We start from the raw sequence: 22207 nt of genomic DNA, 5'->3' as shown, positions 1-22207 counted from the left end.
TGATTGGCATTTCCCTGATGGCTAAGGAATGGCCATACATCCTTTCGTGTCCTTGACTGCCTATTTGTATATCTTTGAAGTATTTTGCCTACTGCTCTTTTTGTGTTTTAGGATACTATGTATTTAATCATCTGTGTAGGCTCTTGCTGGCTGTGACAGTTTTTGAGGAATGTTTTGTCTTGAGACAGGGTTTTGCTATTAAAAGTCTGGGTTGACCTTGATGAACTCAAGGCAATCCTGCTACCTCAGCCTCCCAGTGCTAGCATTACAATCATTACCAATATGCTCAGCTTGTGTACAGTTTATTAGACTTCAATACTGTTTGATATGTCACAGGCCAGCACTTCTCCCTACTCTTCTGTGAGATTTGTCCATACATTTGTATACAAGTAGCACCATGAATCAGGCAAAAAGGGACTAGAATAGCTGACTTCTGAGAAAATCCTAAGAGGAAGAAAGAAAAAAATTGACTTCCCTGGTCTACGTAACAGGCTTAGAGGAAGCTCTTAGCAGGGTACACGGAGTCTCTAATTGTTGATGGGCTCTACCATTCTCTGCAGGATTAGCTAATCCTCTCCTTTGATCTATAAACTTTTGATTAGGAAGGAAACGATCATTAAAAATACCAAAATGGGGCTGGAGAGATGGTTCAGCGGTTGAGAGTGCTGGCTGTAGAAGACCCAGGTTCAAATCCCAGTGCCCACATAGTGGCTAACAACCATTTGTAACTCCAGTTCCAGAGGATCTGGCACCCTCTTCTGACTTCTGTGGGCAGCACACATGGGTGCATTTACATACATACAGGCAATCGACTCATACACATAGAAAAATGAAATAATTAAAAAATAATTTTTAAAGAACACAAAACAAGACTTGATTTGGAAAAATGAATGCTGCACACTCAGCCCAAATCACGTTTGTCGGACTATACAGTTGGTTATAAGTTGTTCCTTTTGGTTTATTTTTATTTTTTGAGACAGTCTCACTCTGCTGGCCTCAGCCTCAATTCAGGTTCTTAGAGGCATGCCCTGCCACACCTGGTGTAAGTTGATCTTTTTAAAATATACATTTATATATATATACATATAGGGGCTGGAGAGATGGCTCCATGCTCTTGGAGAGGACCCGGGTTCAAATCCCAGCACCTGCATGGTGGCTAACAACTATTCGTAACTCCAGTTCCAGGGGATCTGATACCCTTTTCTTGGCGCTGTTACATACATGGGGGCAGTATAATCATACACATAAAATAATAAAAATATTTTTAATAAAATATACATATAGGGCTGGCAAGATGGCTCAGTTATTTAAAAATAGGATACAATAATATTTGTACAACTTTGGACTTTCTTTTTTTTTTGGTCTTTTTGAGACAAGCTCTCCCTATAGCCCCAGCTGGCCTGGAACTTGCTGTGTAGACCAGTCTGGACTTGAACTCACAGAGATCTGCCTGCCTTGCCTCCCAAGTGCTGGGATTAAAGACATGTGCCACCATGTCTGGCCAATTTTGGACTTTTTATATGCAGATATACAAATATATTCTATATAGGTTTGTCTTTTGTATGTTCACAATGGCTTTTTTCATGATCACAATAATAGCAAGCAGTCCAAATGTTTTTTAACAGATTAATTTTAGGACACAGTGATATATCCATGTATTGGAATACTAGTCAATAAAAAGACTATTAAGGCCAGGCATGATGACGCATGTCTTTAATCCCAGCACTTGTAGCAGAGGTAGGGGTTCTCTGTGCGTTCTAGGCCAGCCTGGTCTACATAGCAAGTTCCAGGCCAGCTGGGGCCACATAGTGAGACCCTGTCTTCAAAAAAATAAAAGTACTGAGTCTCATGAACAAATCTAAGGTATTATCCTAAGCAACTAAAAATGCTGTGTATTTTATCTTCACATACAGTTCCTTGTGCGTTTGTACATAATGTGTAAGACCAGATTACAAAGTTAAATTTCTAAGACTAGGGATGGAGCCCAGTAGGTTTGATTTACAGCATCAAGCACACGAAAGTTCCTCTATATCACTGGCACAATGTAGAATCTAAATAAATACTTAAAGAAAAAAGGGTTTCATGATTTTTTCAGTGGATCTTTTCAACTTAAGATCCATATGGTGGATCTGAAATAATGACCTGTGTATTAGTTACTTTTCTGTTGCTGCGATAGAAACACTGACCAAAGCAATTTATAGAAGGAAGAGTTTCTTTGAGCTTATGGCTCCAGGGGAATTACAGTCCATCAAGGCGGGGAGGCATTGTGACAGAGGTGGCTGGAGCAGGAGCAAAAGCAGAGTGCTCACATCTTCAAGCCAGCACAGGAAGCAAGAGAGTGACTGGAGATCCAGCGAGGCTTAAGAACTCTCTAAGCCCGTGCCAGTGACATGCACCTGCTAAGACCTCCCAAAACAGCACCACCAACTGGGGACAAAATGTCCAAATACTTCGAGCCTATGGGGGACATTTTCTTTCAAATCACCACAACCTGAAAGGTCATTTTAGAAGAACAACATGGCCCTATTAGCGCAGAAGGCTTAGGGAACAGAACAAAATGTTCCCCCCACCCTCCTTTGTTTTTTGTGTTTTGAAACATGTAACTGTGGCTGGTTTGGAACTTGCTATGTAGATGTAGAATAGGCTGGCCTTGAACTTGTGACAATCCTCCTGCCTTTGCCTTTTTAGTGCTAGGATTATAGATTATAGGATAGATATAGGATGTACCACCATCCTGGCCTTTTTGAAAAGGTTTTTAACTTTAATTTTTTAGGTGTATGAGTAGTATTGCCTGCATATACATAAGCGTACCCATGTCATGTAATGCCCATGGAAGTCAGAAGAGAGCATCAGATCCCCTGAAACTGGAGTTAGAGATGGTTGTTAGCTGCAGTGTGGGTGCTGGGAACTGAATCTGGACCGTCTGCAAGAGTAATCAGTGCCCTTAACCACTGAGCCATCTCTTCCCCCCCCACCCTTTTCTTAGATGAAGTTTTGCTGTGTTGGCCAGGCTGCTCTCCAACTCCCAGAGTGATCCTCCCACTTCAACCTAGGACTAGTCTCTTGTGCCAGATGTCTACTCTGAGATATGTTTAAAGTGAATGTAATCCAGTAGTGTTGGACAGTAGTGACTTTTCTTAACCTCTTCACCATCGAGAAGCTCATGTTGAAATATTTGGCTTCCCTAATAATGTTTCCTTACATTTATACTTTACTTGGGTACAATTTTAAGTATAAAAAGCTGTGATATAATTAACAAAACCAAACCCATAAAATAGAGATTTATAATTAAAGAGGATATATGTGGGCTGGAGAGATGGCTCAGGGTTAAGTGCACTGGCTGCTCTTTCAGAGGATCTGGGTTCAGTTCTCAGCACCCATATGGTAGATAACAACCATCTGTAAATCCAGTTCCAGGGGCTCTGACACCCTCTTCTGGACTTTACAGGCACTGCATGCACATGGTATACTCACATACACGGAGACAAAACACTCATATACATAAAAGAGTTTTTAAAAAGAAGATACATGATTCTGTCCAGGAAAAATGCTTGGGCAGACAGCTGAGAAATACCTAAAAGCACAGTATCAACCTTACATACTAATCCTGGTATCACTAGGAATTGAATTCCTTTCTGGGTATCTAAAGGTTAATTCTACAGAACTCATCAGAAGAATTGAGCTATTCCCTCTGAAGTTATAGCTGGCCCCTAGCCCAAAACCTCTCAGTTCCCAAGGTCTCCAAACAAACAAGTGTTAATCCAGGTAAAAGTGGCATGATAGGTCAATATGGCAACACCCTGTCCCATTCTTTTCTCACCTATTGGTCCAGGAATATACATATCTTATACTTGAGACTCCTTAAATTCTAGGTCCTTGGGCTTGATGCTGGACCAGTCACTATCTAGATCACCATCCCAAGACTAGCAGACAAATAAGGTTGGATATGCCCTTGGTCCAGGTGCTTTGTGCAGAGAGATGGATACACTGAGATTTTTCTTCCAGGAAGTAATTCATGCTGACAGCTCCAAGCACAGTAAGGCTTTGCCTTGTATATTATTTTAGCTCCTTTGTCTCCCACACATGGTAATATACATTCTGATTCTAAGGCTACAAGGCTGTGACTTTAAGACTACGGGGATGTAACAAGTCTTTGCATGTGTATTGACACTAATTGGACCATACTGTCTTCTTTGTTCTTTTTCCTGGCCTCCAAGGAACTCCTGCCATACCCGGATACCGGAAGGCTCTAAATCTGTCCATTGGGAAATCCCTATTTCAGGAATTTCACTTTAAATGCTTCACTCTTCCATCAAAGAAAGGAGATTCAACTATTGTTCAGTTTCATTTATATGACTACATAAGTGACAATTCCAAGACTTCAAGGACAGAGAAGCAAACTCCATTGACTGGTCTTCCCATCACTTCATTAGAAACTCTGACTCCTTAGCTTTGGAAGGGCTTGTCTCAAATACATTCAGTTTCTTTATATTTACTACAGAGGATTACTAACTACGTTTGCTCAAGACTAGATTCATCAAACTAATACTGGTCAGCAGGAAATCATCAGAATGCCTTTGCCAATGTTACATAGTTCTTTAAATATTTTTCCTATCAAGGACAGGTGTTTTTTTTTTTTTTTTTTTTTTTTTTTTAATAATAAACATTCAGATGCCCCTCACCCTTTTCAAGTCATGGGATGGTGAGTAGATGGGGGAGGCTCCAGAGAGAACAGCAGGAAGGCAACTGGGCTCCCCAGCTTGAATAACTGTCTTTCTTGTGGCTGACCAACTGAGAGTCAGGTAGGGGCAAGGATCTCAACCCCCTTGGACTCTGGGATGCAGGGCTACCCTTCCAGCTGGGGATGTCAGAGGGAGGTGGCAGCTTCTGCACTGGGGGTCAGTCCACTGGGTTCTGGAAGGCAGTGTTCTGATGGGTTCAGCCCTGCTGCTCCAGGCTGAGCTCAGCCACTTAGCTATCTTCTCTAGCTAGTCCTTTTGGTGGCCCTCTGGAAGCCCAGCAGTCTCCAGTGGCCATTCTCTGGTCCATCTCTCCTCCACTGGATGCTCAGTTTTGAATATGCAGGAAAATCTGCAATTGGAACCAAAGCCACACTGGTCACTTAGCGTAGAGTTGCCTCTTGTGGGTCTGTTCATCCATCAAGATGGCAGCCACATCTTGGACTACACCGTGCTGCACCTTCTTGGCCTTGAGGAGCTATAGTGTACTCAGGTGCTTCTTTCAGTTGTGGAGGTTTTCCTGGAAAGAGTGGTCACAGTAGTCACAGAAGTGACGCTTTCTCATGGCCACCTATACCAGGTACTAGGGCTACCTGAATCTGAGGAGCTATAAGGCTTGACTCCTCCTTCCATGCCCTCACATGGCCCTCTTCTTGTTGGGATTCCTATTCCTTTCTTCTTAAAATATTTTTTAAAAAGATTTAATGAGTATGTGAGTGTGCCTGAGCATATGTATGTGCACCACATGCATGCAGACAGTTGTTAGCAGCCATGTGGGTGCTGGGAACCAAACCCAGGTCCTCTGCAGAAGTAGCAACTGTTCTTAACTGCTGAACCATCTCTGCAGCCCCCCTTTTAAAATTTTTATATTATCTTTTATTTATTCAGTGTGGTGTTGTTAGGGAAAGAGGAATTTACTGCTTGTTTGAATATACTGCTTGTTTAAATTTACTGCTTGTAACCAATTAACTCAACTAGAGACAGGCATCCCCGGAGATAGAGGCAAAGTGCTACAACCCCCGGAGCCTGACCTGTTCTGTGTCATGTCATGTCTGCTTACACAAGATAACAAGAAAGAGTTGTACCAGGCACATACCAAGCATCTCTTCCCAATTGAGACACCTGAAGGGAGCTATGATATTTTTTCTTGTTTTAAAGTTATTGGTTTGTGAAATGCTTGCTTTGAAACTATTGGCTGTATAAACGCGGGCTTTTGTGTAACGGTTGTGGAAGCCTATACAATCTTTACCTAAAATTGTCTCAGGGTCGATTGCTCTAACCAGACCGGCGTGTTCTGGAAAGGACAGTCGATCCCAGCTAGCTGGTTTACTAAAACTCTGTTTGATTTTTGCATCTCCGTACTCTTGTATTTGTTCTTCAGAAGAGACCCACGGAGTCACGGACCCTAACAGTGTGTGCCGTAGTGTGGAGGTCAGAGGACAACCCACAAGAGTCAGTTCTCTCCTTTTACCATGTGAGTCTGGGGGATCAAACATAGGTCCTTAGGCTTGTTGGCAAGTGACTTCATCCACTGAGCCCCAATGTTACATATTTTTATATGACCCAAACATTATAAAGTATATCATGGGTGATTAACCCATGTTAACATTGATCAGTACACACATCTGAAACATCTTATGAGCACAGTGACTAAAAATACACCATAACAACAGTGAGGCACACATCTGAAGACTGAGTAATCCATGACATATTATCTTTAACACCGATAGTCCAAGATCCTGGAAATGAGTATGGTGGTGCACACCTGCAACTGCATTGGGGAGGTAGAGGAGGTGGAAGAATCAGGAGTTCAAGCTCAACCCTAGTGTTGTGGTTAATTTCAATTGTCAACTTGGTGAGGTTTAGAATTGCCATGGAAACAAGTCATTGGTCATGTCTGTGAGTGTTTCTCTATATTAAGTTGAGGTAGGAAGACCCATCCTAAATATGGGCAGTACCATTCCATGGTGTGGGTCCCAAACTGAATAAAAAAGAGAAAAGCATTCATTGTTCTATGCATCCTGATTGAGGATGCAGTGTGGTCAGGTGCTTACTGCCATGACTTCCCCTCCATCATGGGCTGTAGCTTTGAATTGTGAACCAAAATAAACTTTTTCCTTTCAGTTGCTTTTTCACAGTGTTTTGCCATGGCAACAAGAATAGCAGTTAAATACTGAAAGTTAAGACTGAGGAATGCGGCCATTTCTGTGGTAACCTGACCATACAGCTCTCAGCTCTTTGAAATCGCTTTGTTGGAGGGATGTGGAAGAGTTGGGAACTTTGGGGTAGAAAAGCCCTTGGATGCTGTAAGCAGAGTTGAAGGGGACATTCCTGAGGGATCTTGCAAGGTCAGAATGCTGAGAGAGATGAGAAAAGGGGAGGCCTGGCTCACAAAGCTTCAGAGGGGAGCAAGGTTTTGTCACAAACTAGGATAGGGGCCATTCCTGTGACATTCTGGTAAACAATCTGGCTATATTCTGCCCATTTACTGAGAGCCTGAGTGAGACTTAACTGAAAGGAAATGGACTTATTTTGTTAGCAGAGAAATTTCAAGACAAGATAACATTCAGGCTATTGGTGTGGGTTACATGCTCATCCTGAGCCAATCGCTGTGATCAGTGGGCAATGGCACACTGATTACACAGGTATGGTCACATGCCTAATTGGGAGCTTTGAGGTAGGGCCATTTTCACCTAAATGATATGACTTGGCAGTGGTAGTGCAAGCATGTCCACATACAGAGGGAGCATGCACAAGGCCCTGGATCCAAAGCCCTTACACAGTAGAGGAAGGGGGAACAACAATTTTACCAGAAAGGTTTGGGACTTGGAGAAGCACTTCATGTATTAATACCGATTTTCCACATTAAAGAATGGGGTGGGGGTATTCAATGCCTGGGGCCTTTGTTCAGCATTCCTGGGTACCAGATACTGTTAAGCAGCTATCCTAGGTGTTTTGTACTTTGATCATACAAAATGGAAACTCCTAAGTTAGAGGGAAAGGATTTGCTTCAAAATGTGTTTTTATTGTGTAAGTGACAAGCTCTCCCTGGTACCTAAACATTTTTTTATCTAGAAATTTTTTATTTTAGGGAAGTTATAGCAGTGCAACAACTTCAAATATAAGACTGTGGAAAGACTGGTTATGACTGTGGGTAATTGAAAACAACTTGACACCTGCATGATGGTCTGTTACACCCATTCAATAAAGTATACTGCTATTAGAGAATGTGGTAAGCCGTGTTATATGACATGATGTTAATTATGTAATTAAGAATGCATCAATTTTTTTTTTTTTTTTTGGTTTCTTTGAGACTTGGTCTCCCTGTAGCCCCAGCTGGCCTGGAACTTACTATGTAGACCAAGTTGGCCTTGAATCATAGAGATCCACCTGCCTCTGCCTGCATCAATATGATTTTTAAACATTCTATTTTTTAAATTTAATTTTTATTTTATGTGTATGTGTGTATTTTATCTGCATGTGTGTATGTTGACCTGTGTCATGCAATGCCCATGGGGGTCAGAAGAGGGCATTGGATCCCCTGGAACTGGAGTTATAAACAGTTGTTAGCTGCCATGGTGGGTGCTGGGAATCAAACCTGGGCCCTCTACAAGAGCAGTTAGTGCTCTTAACCACTGAGCCATCTCTCCAGCTCCAAAACATTTTATTTTTAATTATGTGTGTGTGTGTGGGGGGAGGTATATGAACATGCGTGCAGGTGCCCATGGAAGCCAGAGACATTGGCTCCCCTGATGTACCACCCTGGGTACTGGGAAACAAACTCAAGTCCTCTGTAAGAGCACTGTGTACTCCCTTCAGCCAATTTTATTTGATTATAGATATGTGAGACAGTCTCACTGTGTAGCTCAGACAGAACTTATGGCCCGTTCTCTTGCCTCACCTTCCTAAGTACTAGGATTATAGGCATGCGCTACCAGGCTTGGTTTTCTTGGATTTTAAAAATAAAGTCTTTTTTATCTATATTAGTTTTCTGTTTTCAGCCAAACTGTGTCAGCGTGTGTTGTGTGTAAATAAGAGTCTTTTGGCTTAATTTTAGCTAAGAAAACTGGGAAGAGGAAATGTGTGAATAGTTACAGCAATTGCCACTTTTGTCAGAGAAATACGTGAGGCTGGGGCTGGGCTTGATTGTTTAAGGATAGATAGTAAGGGGACTGGCAAGATGGCTCAGTGGGTAAAGGTTGCCACCAAGCCTGATGACCTAAATTCAATTCCTAGAACCTTCATGGTGAAAGGAGATAACCTACTTTTATAAGTTGTCCTTGACCTTCACATGTGCATTGTGGCATGCATGTGTGATACACAAACACACAACACATATATTTAAGAAAAAATAGAGAAAAATATCACTTACAGCAATGTGAATATAATCTGGGTTAAGCATAATATGATTTGTTAATTTTGTTAGGCATTAAACACATAAGCAGCATCCTTTTAAAAGATACACATTAAACATGCCTATAATCCTACTACTCAGGAGGCTGAGGCAGGACAGTCACTGAATTTTACACCACTCTGGGCTATATATGGTGAGTTTAAGTTCAGCCTGAGCTACATACTGTATCAAATAAACTGAAATAAAATTTAAAAATAAACTAAACTGGAAAAGATACAGACTGAATAATGTAAGGATAATATTCAATGATGTTCAAGATTTGCTTTAAAATATTTTAAAGGAAAAAGAAGTGAACTTTAAAAGCAGGCATGGTGGCAGCTCCCCAATCCCCCCAACCTGCATCTTTGCTTCTTCCAGCTAGGCCCAGTTCTACCACATTTCAGGAATGCCATCAAGTTACAAATCTACCAATGACTCCGACCTCACCATGAACACACCACTCTCCAACCCCTCTCTAAAAAGGCACTGTGGCACATGAGATTTGTTGGTGTAGAACCTTCCGACACCTTTTCTATGGAGAGTAGCTTCTCTTCTCCTTCAGTGTTACAGCTTCAATGGGACTGATGATCCTAAGACCGTTTCCCACCTCCTTTTACACCAGGATCAGCAAAGTACCCTATTCTCACAAGCCATAAAAACTGGCTCCAGAAAAGGCACATGGGACCAGGGCAATTCAATCAGTACTTCCTTGGGATTAAAAAAAAAAAAGGTGCAATGGGGCAGGATAGTTTTTGCATTTACCAAAGTGAACATCAGAAGCGGAACCAGCTTCCCTACCAGTCACAAAGGCAGTACATTTCCTTGTTTAAACTATGTTGAGTGGGTTCCTAATGATTCCAAGTAAGAGTCTTAATTTTTTTCTTTGTAGATTTTCTAAATTTTAATAAAGATATTGGTATTGGAAGTTTAGTTTTAGAGGGTTTTGAATTTGAAAACCATAAACAAAACTGATATGGATATGGGAAACCTGGGTAAAACTAACACAATGCCCACTGGCCTTTCTAGCTCCTAGCTACCACCTCTTCCAGTCTTATGAAGATGCTGTCAATTCATACTTCCACTAGAAAGCCAAGTTCTATATTCATTTTAACATATTCTTAGAGCTGGGCATGGCGGTGCCGGCCTGTAGTCCCAGCACTTAGAAGGTGAAGGCAGGCAGAAGATCAGGAGTTCGAAGTCATTCCCAGCCACCACAGTGAGTCTGAGGCCAGGCCAGCCGGGGCTATACAGCAAGTAGCAGGTAACAAGACACTGTTTCAAAAAAAAAATTCATGAAGTCTCTCCAACTCAATAGGTCCCTGTCCTCTTGGGGTCTGGAAACTGAGAAGCTTGGGTTGGAGTTTGTGACGTTTGGGCAGAAATACTCATTACAGTGCTAGGAACATACATTACAAAGAGTAAAGATATAAAATTAGTGATGTCACTCAACTTTTAGATTTAATTGACAAAAGTTAAAGTTACCATTTTGGACATATATTTTATTGTTTTGAAATTTCCAGCACAGCTATTATCAAGGACCTTTGTCAGGAGAGGCCTATGAGAATTGAGATTGGAAAAGAGTCAAGAACAGGTAGGTTGTGCTTGTTCCTACATTCAAATGGGAATAATTTCTCTAGGTGTGTGTGACTGCCCGAGGTGAAGCCTGCCTGGCACCAGCCTTCACAGCACCACACATACCCAGCTCTGGGTGAGCAACGGAAACTGCACAGGTGTTGCCCCAAATGACATCTCAGGTGACCCTAAATGACAAATAATATTCTTGGCTGGTGCTGGAACAGAAAATGCATGGGAACAGAATCTGTAGTAGAAAATCCAGCCTATTATAATCAGCATTCCTACCTGAAGTTAATCTCTTAGAATAGCTTACCTTTTATTTAAAAAGCAAACCAAGTATGTATGTCATCTTTTAAAAACATGTAAACATTGCAAAATTTGGGAGATTATATCTGAAGAGACTTATAAAAATTACTAGATTTGTTAAGACTATAAATACTAACCCTTTCATCTCCCCATGAAAAAAATCATTGTTAAAAAATATAAAAAATATACTAGCTTCTACTTAATCTTCTTATCAGGAGTCTCGGGACTCTGGTTTATATGCCATAGAGCAAGCACACATGCAACCTTTTCAACTTTTTAAGGAAAAGTTCCAGAACATTCACTTCTGTTACTTGAGAATGTGGTTACTTCCTTCACAGGGATGTAATGCTAGTAATAACAACCTGAAGTTGTTCTGTCTTGTTTTTTTAATCACATACTCCTGTGGAGACCCAGTGTGGAATCATAGCACAGAAGGCTGGTTTCAAACTTATTCTATAGCTTTTCACATTTCTCTACAGGTCCTTCAGCTCCACTGTGGGACTTGCAGGGCCCCAGGCTCTTGAGCTGGCTTCCCTCAGTTCCCACTGAAGACAGATGGTAAAGGTGTGTGTGGGCAGGAAGCTTAGCCTGCTGCTCCCATAGCACCTGCTTCCTTGCTGTGTGCTTGGACCTACTCAGATGCGCTGATGTCAAGGAGTATGCATGTTTGGTGGATGCTACTCTGGTCTGGGGGATAGCTGATGCTGTGGCTGCTCTGGGAAGGGAGCCAGGAACTAATGCAAAGGCAAAACACTCTTTGAATCCGACTGCATTCACTCCTCCACAGCAGTGTGCCAGGCAATTTGATCAATTAAAGTTACAAAATGGACCAAATTCAGTTTGAAACAATTAAAAAATCTGCAGGATTTTACTGTTAAGTCTAAAAAGGATCACTTCTTAATTTAGGGTATTTTTCGGCCTTTGTTCATCCCTGCTGCTACCAGCAGGGGGCAATGTGTATAAAGGCTCAGTCAGACATAGGAGAAAACTGTCCCTAGGTAACCAGTAGGGTGCATCCACAGGCTATGGGGCAGAAAGAATCCTACCACATAATCACAATCACAATATTGCTTTACCCTGTGTCCCTGAAGTCTCAGGAGACCTTTTATACCAGGGTCTTAGCAAGCATGGGCAAAGCTCAACGTGCTGTGATATTACCTGCTGTGCTGATCAGAAGACAGTTCAATGTGGAACCTGGTTTACACCCTCCTCCCCTCAGGACCTCTGGCCACCCCACCCCCGTTGTGTTCACTACACCCTACACCCTGTTATCTGGTGTACCCCTGAGCTAATGGCTGCCAGTCTCCAGGCCAGAGTGACAAATTGAGTCCTTGCTGGATTTCCAGGCTCTACTGTTCAATCAATATTTTCACACTGCTAAGGGTTTTATTTCACAGATCTCACTGTTAATTTCTGGATTCTCAGTCCTTACCATGATTAAGTCATATATTTCCCAACACCGACTTGTTTCTCCAGATCTGAAATATCTCACTCCATGTATCCTGCCTGTTTAAAAACCCAAAGGAACTTTCTGAAAGCAACAGTCATAGATGATTCTACTTTGGTTGCATAACCAAACAGGGCCTGCCAGACACTGTGAATTCAGGTTTGCTTGGAAGAGAACTCTCAACATCAAGGCACAAAGAAAGAAGTCTCCTGGGCAAAATGACGGTGAACATGGCCAGTGACCTCCCATGAGGTCTGAGGCAGTCAGTGAGGGAGGCCTGGGTGGCACTGGGAAGGAGATCCAAGGAGGGGTCCCTGCTGGGACCTGCCCCAGCCTCAGGCATACTTCTCCAGGAACTTTATGTGAAAGTCTTTCACCTTCTGGAGCACTATCTTCAGCTTCTCCACAGGAGGGAGGATTGTCATTCTGTTAGGAGAGAGAACAGCTTCAGCTTGGCTGCTCTGAAAATGGGGGAGGGATGAATCCCACAGCGCCTCTGGCCCTGCTGTGGAGTGGGCGAGCCACCTGGAGAAGGATATGCCCGGCCTATCTTGTTGGCTTAGAGAGCTCAAGTCCCTGCACAGTGCTCTCCTTAAACTACTCTCTGCACTATTCTTCCTTTCATCTATCCATTAATCCATTCATTTGAGACACAGTCTCAGTATGTTGCCTAGGCTAGCTAGGAATCCCTGCGTTTGAGTAATTCTCCTCCTTCAGCCTCCCAAGTAGCTGGGGCTATAGGCAGATACCACTACAGTAGTTTATATACAAATACTTTTAACTGGAGTAAGACCTGTAAACTAAAGCAATAAACACAGTATTTTGACTCACCAAAGTGCGAATGTACTCACTCACAGATTCCTGTAGGAGGCCAGCACCCGGTGCTTTTTTTCCCCCCTTCTTTTTGTGAAACAGTGTTTTATGGCCTAGGCTGTCCTGGAACTCATGTTCTGGATTGGCATCACTTTGTGACTAGTATTCAGAACTTTCTAGAGCATGATTTATCTTATTTTTTTGTGCAAAGGACTGAATTTAGGGGTTTGTGCATGCTAGGTAAGGGTCTAACTACATTCTAATCTTAGAACAGGACTCTTAGCCTTTCTTTCAAAAACTGAACAAGATTTTGTTCCTGGATTTTTTGTTGTTTGCCCCAGCATTCAGTCTCTGAGTATCAGCCAAACCTTCAGCCACAGCTTTCACTTCAGAGGCATTTCCAGTTTGCCATGGCAAACTAACTCATCCCCCACTACAGTCCTGACAATTCAGTGACATTTTTTTTTGTGGGAGGTATTGGGCACCGGAACCCAGGACCTCACACTTATCACATGTTCTATCACTGTGCTACTACCTTTTTTTTTTTTTTTTTTTTTTTTTATTTCTAAGAGTTTAGTTTGGCTTAAGGTTCTAGAGGGCTAGAATCCACAGTGGTGGGGAAGGCACATGCAGCCAGGCATGGTGGTGGGACCAGCCCTACTTTTTCAATGGGCTATGAACCACATGGAGAGGTGACCAAGGAAACAAAGGTCAATCATGCTGTTTGTCCCTCTCAGGGATATAACCTATATCTTTGACTAAGCAAGGACTTGGATCCAGGTACCAACAGCCCATGGCATTTCTTTTTTTTTTCTTAAGCATCAGTCACAGGAGACGTGTGGAAAAGATCATATTCTGAATAGAACCAGCCTTGGTGGGAAAAGCTTGCTGAACAGCTCAGCTCTGGGAATCTTCATTCCCATCTATACAGGGGGCTGAGCTAGGCAGGCATGTCTGTGAAAGTTTTCTAGTAAGTAGACCTCATTCTGTGTCAGTGCAGCCCCTCAACAGACTTTGGGGCTTGGAATAGTGTTACAGTCCGTGACACAGCCAAGGAGCTCTATGGTGCCTGTGCTATGCCAGGTATTGTCCTGGGCATCCAAATATTGTGTGCTATCAAGGGGTGTCAAAAAGACAGGGAGGCAGCAGGGAAGAAAGGCAGAGAGTCTGGGAAGACTTCCTTAGAGGAGATGGCTGTGGAGTACTCCTAGTTTTTCTTACTCTCTAGCAGAGGGGCTAAACTTGAGATGGTAGCATGTACTCACAGGAGGAGCCTCTACACTCCTTGGTCTCTAAAGTCAGTCTGTGCTTCATGTTAAGGAACCCACGTTTCCCTGGACAAACCAGGGATCACAGGGAGTGTTATACCTGAAGTGGTAGGTGCCTTCTCTCTGCCCAAAGCCGCTACCAGGCACAACACAGATGCCAGTTTCTTCCAGGAGTTTCATGCAGTAGAACATGTCTGGGGCCATTTTATGGGACTGTGGGAGGACAGAAATTGAGATTAATACCTGGCTTCACACCATGCCAACACATATTTAAAAAAAAAAAAAAAATCAAAACCAGAGCCATTCACACCATGCCAACACATATTTAAAAAAAAAAAAAAAAATCAAAACCAGAGCCTGGTTTGGCTCACACCTGTAATTCCAGAGTGAAAAACTGAAGAGAACCTTGAATTCAAGGCAGGCCTAGGCTATGAAGTAAGACTGTTAAAGGAAAGAAAGGGAACAAAAGGAAGGAAAGAAAGAAAAGCAAGCAGGCACAGGGAAGGAAGGAAGGAAAGATCAGAAGAGAGAAAGAGAAAGAGAGAGAGAGAAAGAGAAACAAAGCCAGATATACTCTAATGATGGGTCCTCTTTTCTGTAGCAGAGCCCTTCTTCTTCCCACAGGAAGATACCAGGTCAAGCTGGGGGTTGGTTCAGGGAACCAGACATCTGAGGCTACTACAGTAGGACAGGCGGGGGCTATGGTACTCCTGATCTTCACTGAAGAGTGCCTGCCTATTCCCTTTGTCCCCATCCCCAGTAGCTGCTCACAAGTAGAGTGCAGCTGCCTAAGTGCCAAGTCCCACAATGATCTGAAACAAGGCCCTGGGATCTGCATTTGGTTGGAGATTTCAGGGGACAAGCCCTGGGGCCCCTGCTGATAGAGCCTGTGATGGCTAAGAATTGTCAGCTTGGATTAAGAAAAGCCTAGGAGGGCATTAATGAAGCACACTTTTAAGCATGTGGGTGAGAGAATGTCCAGAGAATAACTGAGGACTTGCCCTGAATGTGGGCACCATCCCATGGGCTGGGGTGCAAGGCTGAACAACAAAAGGAAAGAGAGAAAGACAAACTGGCCTTTTCCAGATCCCTGCCCAGATGTGAACAGCAGCCTTGTGCTTTGTCCTCCCCACCACACAGTGGCCTGTACCCATAAACCAGGAGCCACAGTAAATCCTTCCTCCTTCATGCTGCTTCTTGTCAGGTATTTGGTCATAGGAATGCAAAAAGTAACTAATACAGTGCTGCTTACAGATGGGTATACAGCATCCCTTCACGGGTTCTCAGAATCTGACTCTGGGAGTTTAATTCTGTATGTAGGTATTCAGCAGATTATTTAGGGTAGGGTGAGGACGCTACTTTTAGCACCATCTGAGAACTTGTTGGAAATGCAGACTATCATCTCCCTGCAGACTTAATGAACCAGAAACGGCACTTTTACAAACCCCCAGGTGCTTAATATGAACATTCAACCTTAGAAATCACTGCTCCAGGATATAGCGGCTAGAGGAGCTGAGGGTTCCCATTGTGTACCCTCACCATGATAGCATTACCCCTAGGTCCTGACCTTCAGAACAGAAGTGTTAACAAAACCCATACTGGTCTCTCTCACCTGAGGTTGTCTCATGCTTGCCCTGTTACCACCACACACTGCTGGGGCTGGGACTCTTGAGAACATGTCACATAGTAAACTGCATCTGTCTGAGAGGCCCACAGAGTTCAGAGTCCCTAAGGTCAGCACTACTCATGATGCTATCAGCTCAAGTGAACCCAGGAAGACAGCCCACTATTCTCACCTGAGCTGCCTCCACAGCCTTGGCAGGAATGAGAATCCGAGGAAAGGCATACATAGCTCCCTGCAAGGGGTTGCAATGAATCCCTGGGACTTGGTTAAACAAATCTTCTGTTAGCTTCGCTTTTTTGGCCAGATTACCCAGGACGAGCTCTTTTTCCTGATAAGAAATAGAAAACACAGGTATCAGTCTCTGTGAACAGGGCTGGATAATAGCTATAGGAGGCTGTTTTTTCAATACATGGGTAACAGGACAGATGGACAAAAGATGAGCTTGTGTGTGAACAAGCACTGCAAATGGGGTGAGGGTGGAAGTGGGGAGCACCACAGGTCCTCTGCAGGGATTTTTTTCCCCCTGCCATATACCCTGGTGCACATGAATATGCAGAGAGAGTTTAAGGCCACAGGGCAGATCCTAGATGACCTGTGTAATGGATTCTCTATTTGCACCTGGGTGTCATTCCTGAAAACTTAGAAAAACCTGTAAGTCTGAATGGACTTGGCTCTGGGTGGAAAACCCTAGGGACACTTCTAGGAGACTCATGGGTCCTCCTGGAGAGAGGCGCCATCACGTCATCTGGGGGACTAACCTGTCTCACTCTCAGTGTGGTGTGTGTGGACACAGACCCAGGCAAAGGAGAGTGAGCAACTGGTTCAGATATAATATATATGTAAATACATATTATATACTAGGGGAATTCATGGAGACAGGAATAGAATGCTGGCTGCCAAGGGCTGGAGGAAGAAGAGTGTGGGAAGTTATTATTTACTAGGTATAACCTTCATTTTGTTTTTGAGACAGGGTCTCAATATGTAGCCCTGGCCAGCCTCTAATTCACTGCCTCCTGGGTGCTGGGATTAAAGGTGAGCACCACCATGCCCAGCCAACTTTCAGTTTGGGGTGATGGAAAAGTTCTTGAGATGGATGGTGGAGATAGCTGCACAACAATGCAACTACCTTTCTCTAATGCCACAGAACTGTACACTTAAAAGAGCAGGGACTGGAGAGACGGCTCAGCAGTTAAGAGCGTACCTGTATCAGGTGGCTTACAACTGCCTATAACTCCACCTCCCACAGGATATGCTATGCCTCTAGGCTCCACAAGCACCTGCACACATATGCACATATGCGCACATACACAATTACAAATAAACATAATCTTAAATAAAAATAGGAAGTCTTTTGTTATTTATATTTTATTATACGAGGAGGAAAAGGAGGAGGAAGCGAAGAAGACTGGTATGGTAGTGCAGGCCTGTAATCCCAGCATTTAAGAGGTTGAAGCAGGAGGATCTTGAATTCAAAGCCACCTTGGGCTATGAGACCTTGTGCCCAAGAAACAAACAAACACCCCTCCCCCCAGAAAGAGAAGGAAAGAGAAAGAGAGAGAGAGGGAGAGGGAGAGGGAGAGGGAGAGGGAGAAAAGAATAGTAAGTTAACAAAAATCAAAGGTGTGTGCTTGTGTATGTGAATATATATGTAAATATGCATGCATATATATATATGCATGTGCACACATGAACCAGTGAGCAAACCATAAAATATGTAAACATCTTAGAGTTAAAAGCATGTTCTTCACTGAGGTGTCACGAGGCCTGATGGGAGTCAGTCTTTCTTATTTTTTTTTGCGTGTATTGCCTGCATGTGTGTGAATGCACCCATGTTGTGCAATGCCACGGAGGTCAGAAGAGGCTGTCGGATCCCCTGGGACTGGAGTTAAGGACGGTTTGTAGCCTCCATGTGGGTGCTGGGAATTGAACCTGGGTCCTCTGCAAGAGCAGTCAGTGCTCTTAAGCACTGAGCCATCTCTCCAACCCCTGTTTTTATTTTTTAAATTGATGCTGCCCTTATCTACTGCCCCTTCTTTTCAGGTTAGTGACAGAATCCCTGCAAGACACTAGCCTCTCCTGGACCCCCTCCCATCTATGATGTTCACAGGTAAGAAGAAAGGGTTCATTCATCACACACAGTTGCAGTCATCCACTTTCAAACACTTCTCTGTTGCATCCTCAGACTCAACTTATGAGGGTGGTTTGGGCACCAAGATTCACTGTGGCTGCCCTATGGAGGATGTATATGAATGGAGACACAGGAACACCAGCAGCCATATGGCCCACTGAAGATGTGGCTGATAAGTCACCATAACTCCGACAGTAGTAGTGATATAGACAGGTCATAGATCACAGCAGACTCACCCTGCTGAACTGCTCAAAGGACTCCTCTCCTGGCACGGGGGGGTTCACCACAATGTCCATAGCAGCCTGCCCAGACACTGGTGGGCAGAGACGAACTGACAGCAGCTTCACCAGCTGGCCCTTGATATCAGGGTGCAAGTTGATCACCTCCATGTAGCCCCCTCTGTAGCCACACCTGGAGGGTTGAGAATGGAACATACCCACCAGTTATAGGAAGATGTCAGAAAATGTAATTTGAACAGCCAGACTCTGTGATACCACATCCTAAGCAGTGCGTGGCTGGTGTGGCTGAGTTCTTGCCAATGAAAGGTAAATGGAAGTGATGTTACAAATTCACCTCCTCACAAGGAAAAACAAGTGTTCTTTCCTCTTTTCCATTCCTGTTTCCTGAGAGATGGAGACAGTGGATCAGTCCCAAGCTCCAGTCCTTGAATGATCTCAAGAAGCACAGCCAACTCTGGTCTTCTGGTATCTTGAACAATTATGGCAAAGACAGATAACACTTCTACCTTGTTTGAACCACTACATCTTGGGTCCATTTTGTTACAGCAACTTAGCCTGAAATGTAACTCATACACTAGTGTCTACTTACAAGATTCACTGCTGGCATCCCACTGTACGGACCCTAGAAGTGAGCGCAAGCTCATTAGAGATAAGGGGAGTCAGAATGATGATTTTTGCTGGAACAATTTTTGCTGTTGGAACACAAAACTGACCCAAAACAGAGCAAGACTAAAGAAAAACATGACGAAGCAAGAGCCCAGATGAAGGGTCTTATTCGCAATCTTTCTTGAGTTCTTGGTTTGGGTTACGTGTGGATCCCAGGGTCCTGCACATGCTAAACATATCCCTTCCTTGGTATCTTCAGGTTGCCTGATTCGACTCCACCCATGGATTTTTTAGCAACATGGGATATTCAATTGGTATGTGTTATGTGCATACAAGTGTGTATGTACATGGAGGCTGAAAGTTGGTGCTGGGTGTCTTCCTTGAGTGTTTTCCACTTTATTAAGGCAGGTCCTTTTGTAGAACCAGAAGCCAGTCAATTTCAGCTAGCCTAGCTAGCTTGCCCAGGGACCCCATGTTTCTGATTCCCCAGTGCTGGGCTCATACAGAGCCACCATACCTGCCCTGCTTTTACATGAGTCCTAGGGATCTGAACTCCGGTTCTTACACTTGTGTGGTAAGCACTTTATCCAATGAGCCATGGCCCTAGCACCCCAATATGGGATTAAAAAATTGGGGGGGGGGAACAAACCATGTCAAATTGAGTTCTTTAAATTATAGCCAAAAGACTATTGACTGATACAGAGTCACATCATATGGAAATGAGTTGAGATTATTCTGTTAGTTCAAAAAAAACTTTCCTACTCATTCTCAGCCACTTTCTGGTGCTGTACCTTCCTTGGTCTGTGACTACAAACCTTCAGACCTATAGGTCTCCTGATGCAAGGGCCTCATTACCTTCCTCTGTGCCCTCACTATCAACTCCAGAGCACCTGACATGGTTAGATGCTCAAAAAAACATTTTTGGGATCATGCAGCTGAACTGAACTGTAAAGACTATCTGATCCCTGGATTTGATTCTCCAAGGCAAGAAGACGAATTCTGCTATCTTGGAAAAGTTTCCTATAGCACAAGCTATAAGAACAAACTTTCTATTTACTCTCCACTTTTCAACATTCCTACCTCTTCTCTGATCTTTGTTTTTTACCTGCCAGTTGAGGAGAAAAATCAAACTGTACAGTCTATTCCTTGGCAACTTAGACCTGAGGAGGACAGAGCATAATCCAGGACACCAGCATCTGAGTGAATGGTTTTTCTTTCTTTTTTTTTTTTTTCATCCTTTTGAGACAGGGTCTCCCTGTAGCTCCAGTTTGTCTGGAACTCACTTGAACTCACAGAGATCCACCTGCCTCAGCCTCCTGAGTTCTGGGAAAAAGGTATGCATCACCACGTCCAGCATGAATGCTTTTTTCAAAACAACAGCAGAGACAGAGAGATGGATGTATGTGATAAACACATGAAAAATTAATAGAAAACAGATTTGTTTAAGAAAAACACTACATATAAAAGTCTAGTAAAAAGCCAGTGCTGCTACCCAGGGAGACCTGAAAGGAGCATAAATTAACTCATGCCTGTGTTAAATAAAACCAAGAACAATTCAAGGGGACGGCTCTCTTGACCTGGCCAAAGCATTTCTTCAGACTTTAGAGTAATACTGACTCTAGGCTACCAAATGGGCACTGTCCTTATGCTGATGCCTGGCACCCAAGAAACCCCAGTGCTGGGAATGATGCCTTCAGTTTTGCCTTCTCAATCTCTCTTCCTCTTTTCTAAACCACTGAGTACTAGGGACCTAGGTCCAGTTCCTGGCTTCATACCAAGCATTTGCAGTGTAACACATCTAAAGCCAAACTCTTGCTTTCTCTTCCCAAACCTTCCTCATCTGCTGAGGGCAACTCTATCCTTCCTGTTGTTTTAACAAAAAACCTAGATTCACCCTTGACTCCTATTTACTTGCATTGTTTCCACTAGCAACTCCTCTCAACTCATGTTCAATCACATTCCGGATCATCTCCCCAGCTTTACTCACCCAGGGGACAGTATGGGCCTTTTGACTTGAGTCCCTGCAGCTGCCTTACTCTGTGGCACAGAGTAACCAGAAGTCTTGTGAGGTGAGGACACACCTCTGTTCCTATCTCACTGAGCAAAACTGAAAAGTAACTACGCAGCCCCGGTGATCCGTACTTCTGTGACCTTGGTCTCAGCTTACCCCACTTTCGTCCTTCACTATCCTTTCCAGCTCCAGTATTGCTCCTCCAATACCCACACATGCGTCTACCTCTGGGTCTTTCTTTGCATGTGCCACTGGGATGTTCTCCCAAATGGCTTCCTTCCTCATCTGTTCTCTGTCCTTTAACTCCAGTCCCATCTTATGGCATTTCTACTTCTTTTCTCATTTCTGTTCCCTACCTACCACATGGCTTTCCTCATTGTCTGTTGCTTCACTCCTCACTAGCACATGGGCTCTGTGAAGGCAGGGTCCTCAGTATTACAGACTCAGAGTAAGTGCTCAGTAAATAGTGCTCAAATGAACAAATACAGGACAAAGGTTGGGAGCCTCCTGTCTCCAACTGCTAAGGCAGCCTTGCCCACAAAGCTTGGCATCTGTCTACTCAACCGCTCTCTCCATGGCTCCTCAGATTTTAGTCAACATTAGGGGGATGGTGATGGTGCTGGCAGAAGATTCCAGGTTTGGAGCTCCTATGGGAGCCTGTTTTAATGTCTATCATTTATCCACAGTCCAGTTTCTTTCAAGCATGGCCTTATCTCACTTGAGTCCCTGTACAATGGCAGTTCTTATATTATTGGATTCTGCTGGAAAGTTATAGCCTGTCTCCTGAAAGTTAAGGGCTGCCCTCTATCAAACCATGTGGGTAGATCATGGGGCACAGCAGAAGAGCAGACAGAGAGAAAAGTGCAACACTGGTACCAAGCAGGCCTAGGGGCAGCAGAAGAGGGTGGAGCCAACATACTCGCCCATGTAGCCCTTGGAGGTGGAGTAGAAGGATGCAAGCTCCACATTGCCGGAGTACTCATGGCCCATCTTGTAAAGCACTTTCTTAAAAGAGTGGAATTTACAATCCAGAGAGTACACATTATCCTGGTATACCT

The 22207-nt window shown here is 43.6% G+C and overlaps 1 protein-coding gene across 1 annotated transcript in view; it reads right to left on the bottom strand.

Annotated features, from left to right (window-relative positions):
- Positions 1-10568: 10568 nt before the first annotated feature.
- The window catches only part of Gpt2 (glutamic--pyruvic transaminase 2), a 33142-nt gene continuing 21503 nt past the window's right edge, over positions 10569-22207 (bottom strand). The window contains exons 8-12 of the mRNA XM_029561869.1: positions 22069-22205; positions 18530-18704; positions 16338-16493; positions 14642-14754; positions 10569-12886 (exon numbers count right to left, since the gene is read on the bottom strand). Coding sequence (XP_029417729.1) covers positions 12796-12886; positions 14642-14754; positions 16338-16493; positions 18530-18704; positions 22069-22205 — 672 coding nt within the window. The 3' untranslated portion in view covers positions 10569-12795. The remainder of the gene's footprint in view (positions 12887-14641; positions 14755-16337; positions 16494-18529; positions 18705-22068; positions 22206-22207) is intronic.

This window comes from Nannospalax galili, unplaced genomic scaffold, assembly GCF_000622305.1.
Source record: "Nannospalax galili isolate Female #2095 unplaced genomic scaffold, S.galili_v1.0 scaffold894, whole genome shotgun sequence".
Taxonomy (NCBI): Eukaryota; Metazoa; Chordata; class Mammalia; order Rodentia; family Spalacidae; genus Nannospalax; species Nannospalax galili.
The sequence above is the reverse complement of the archived record's forward strand: the minus strand, read 5'-3'. Positions and strand labels throughout refer to the sequence as shown.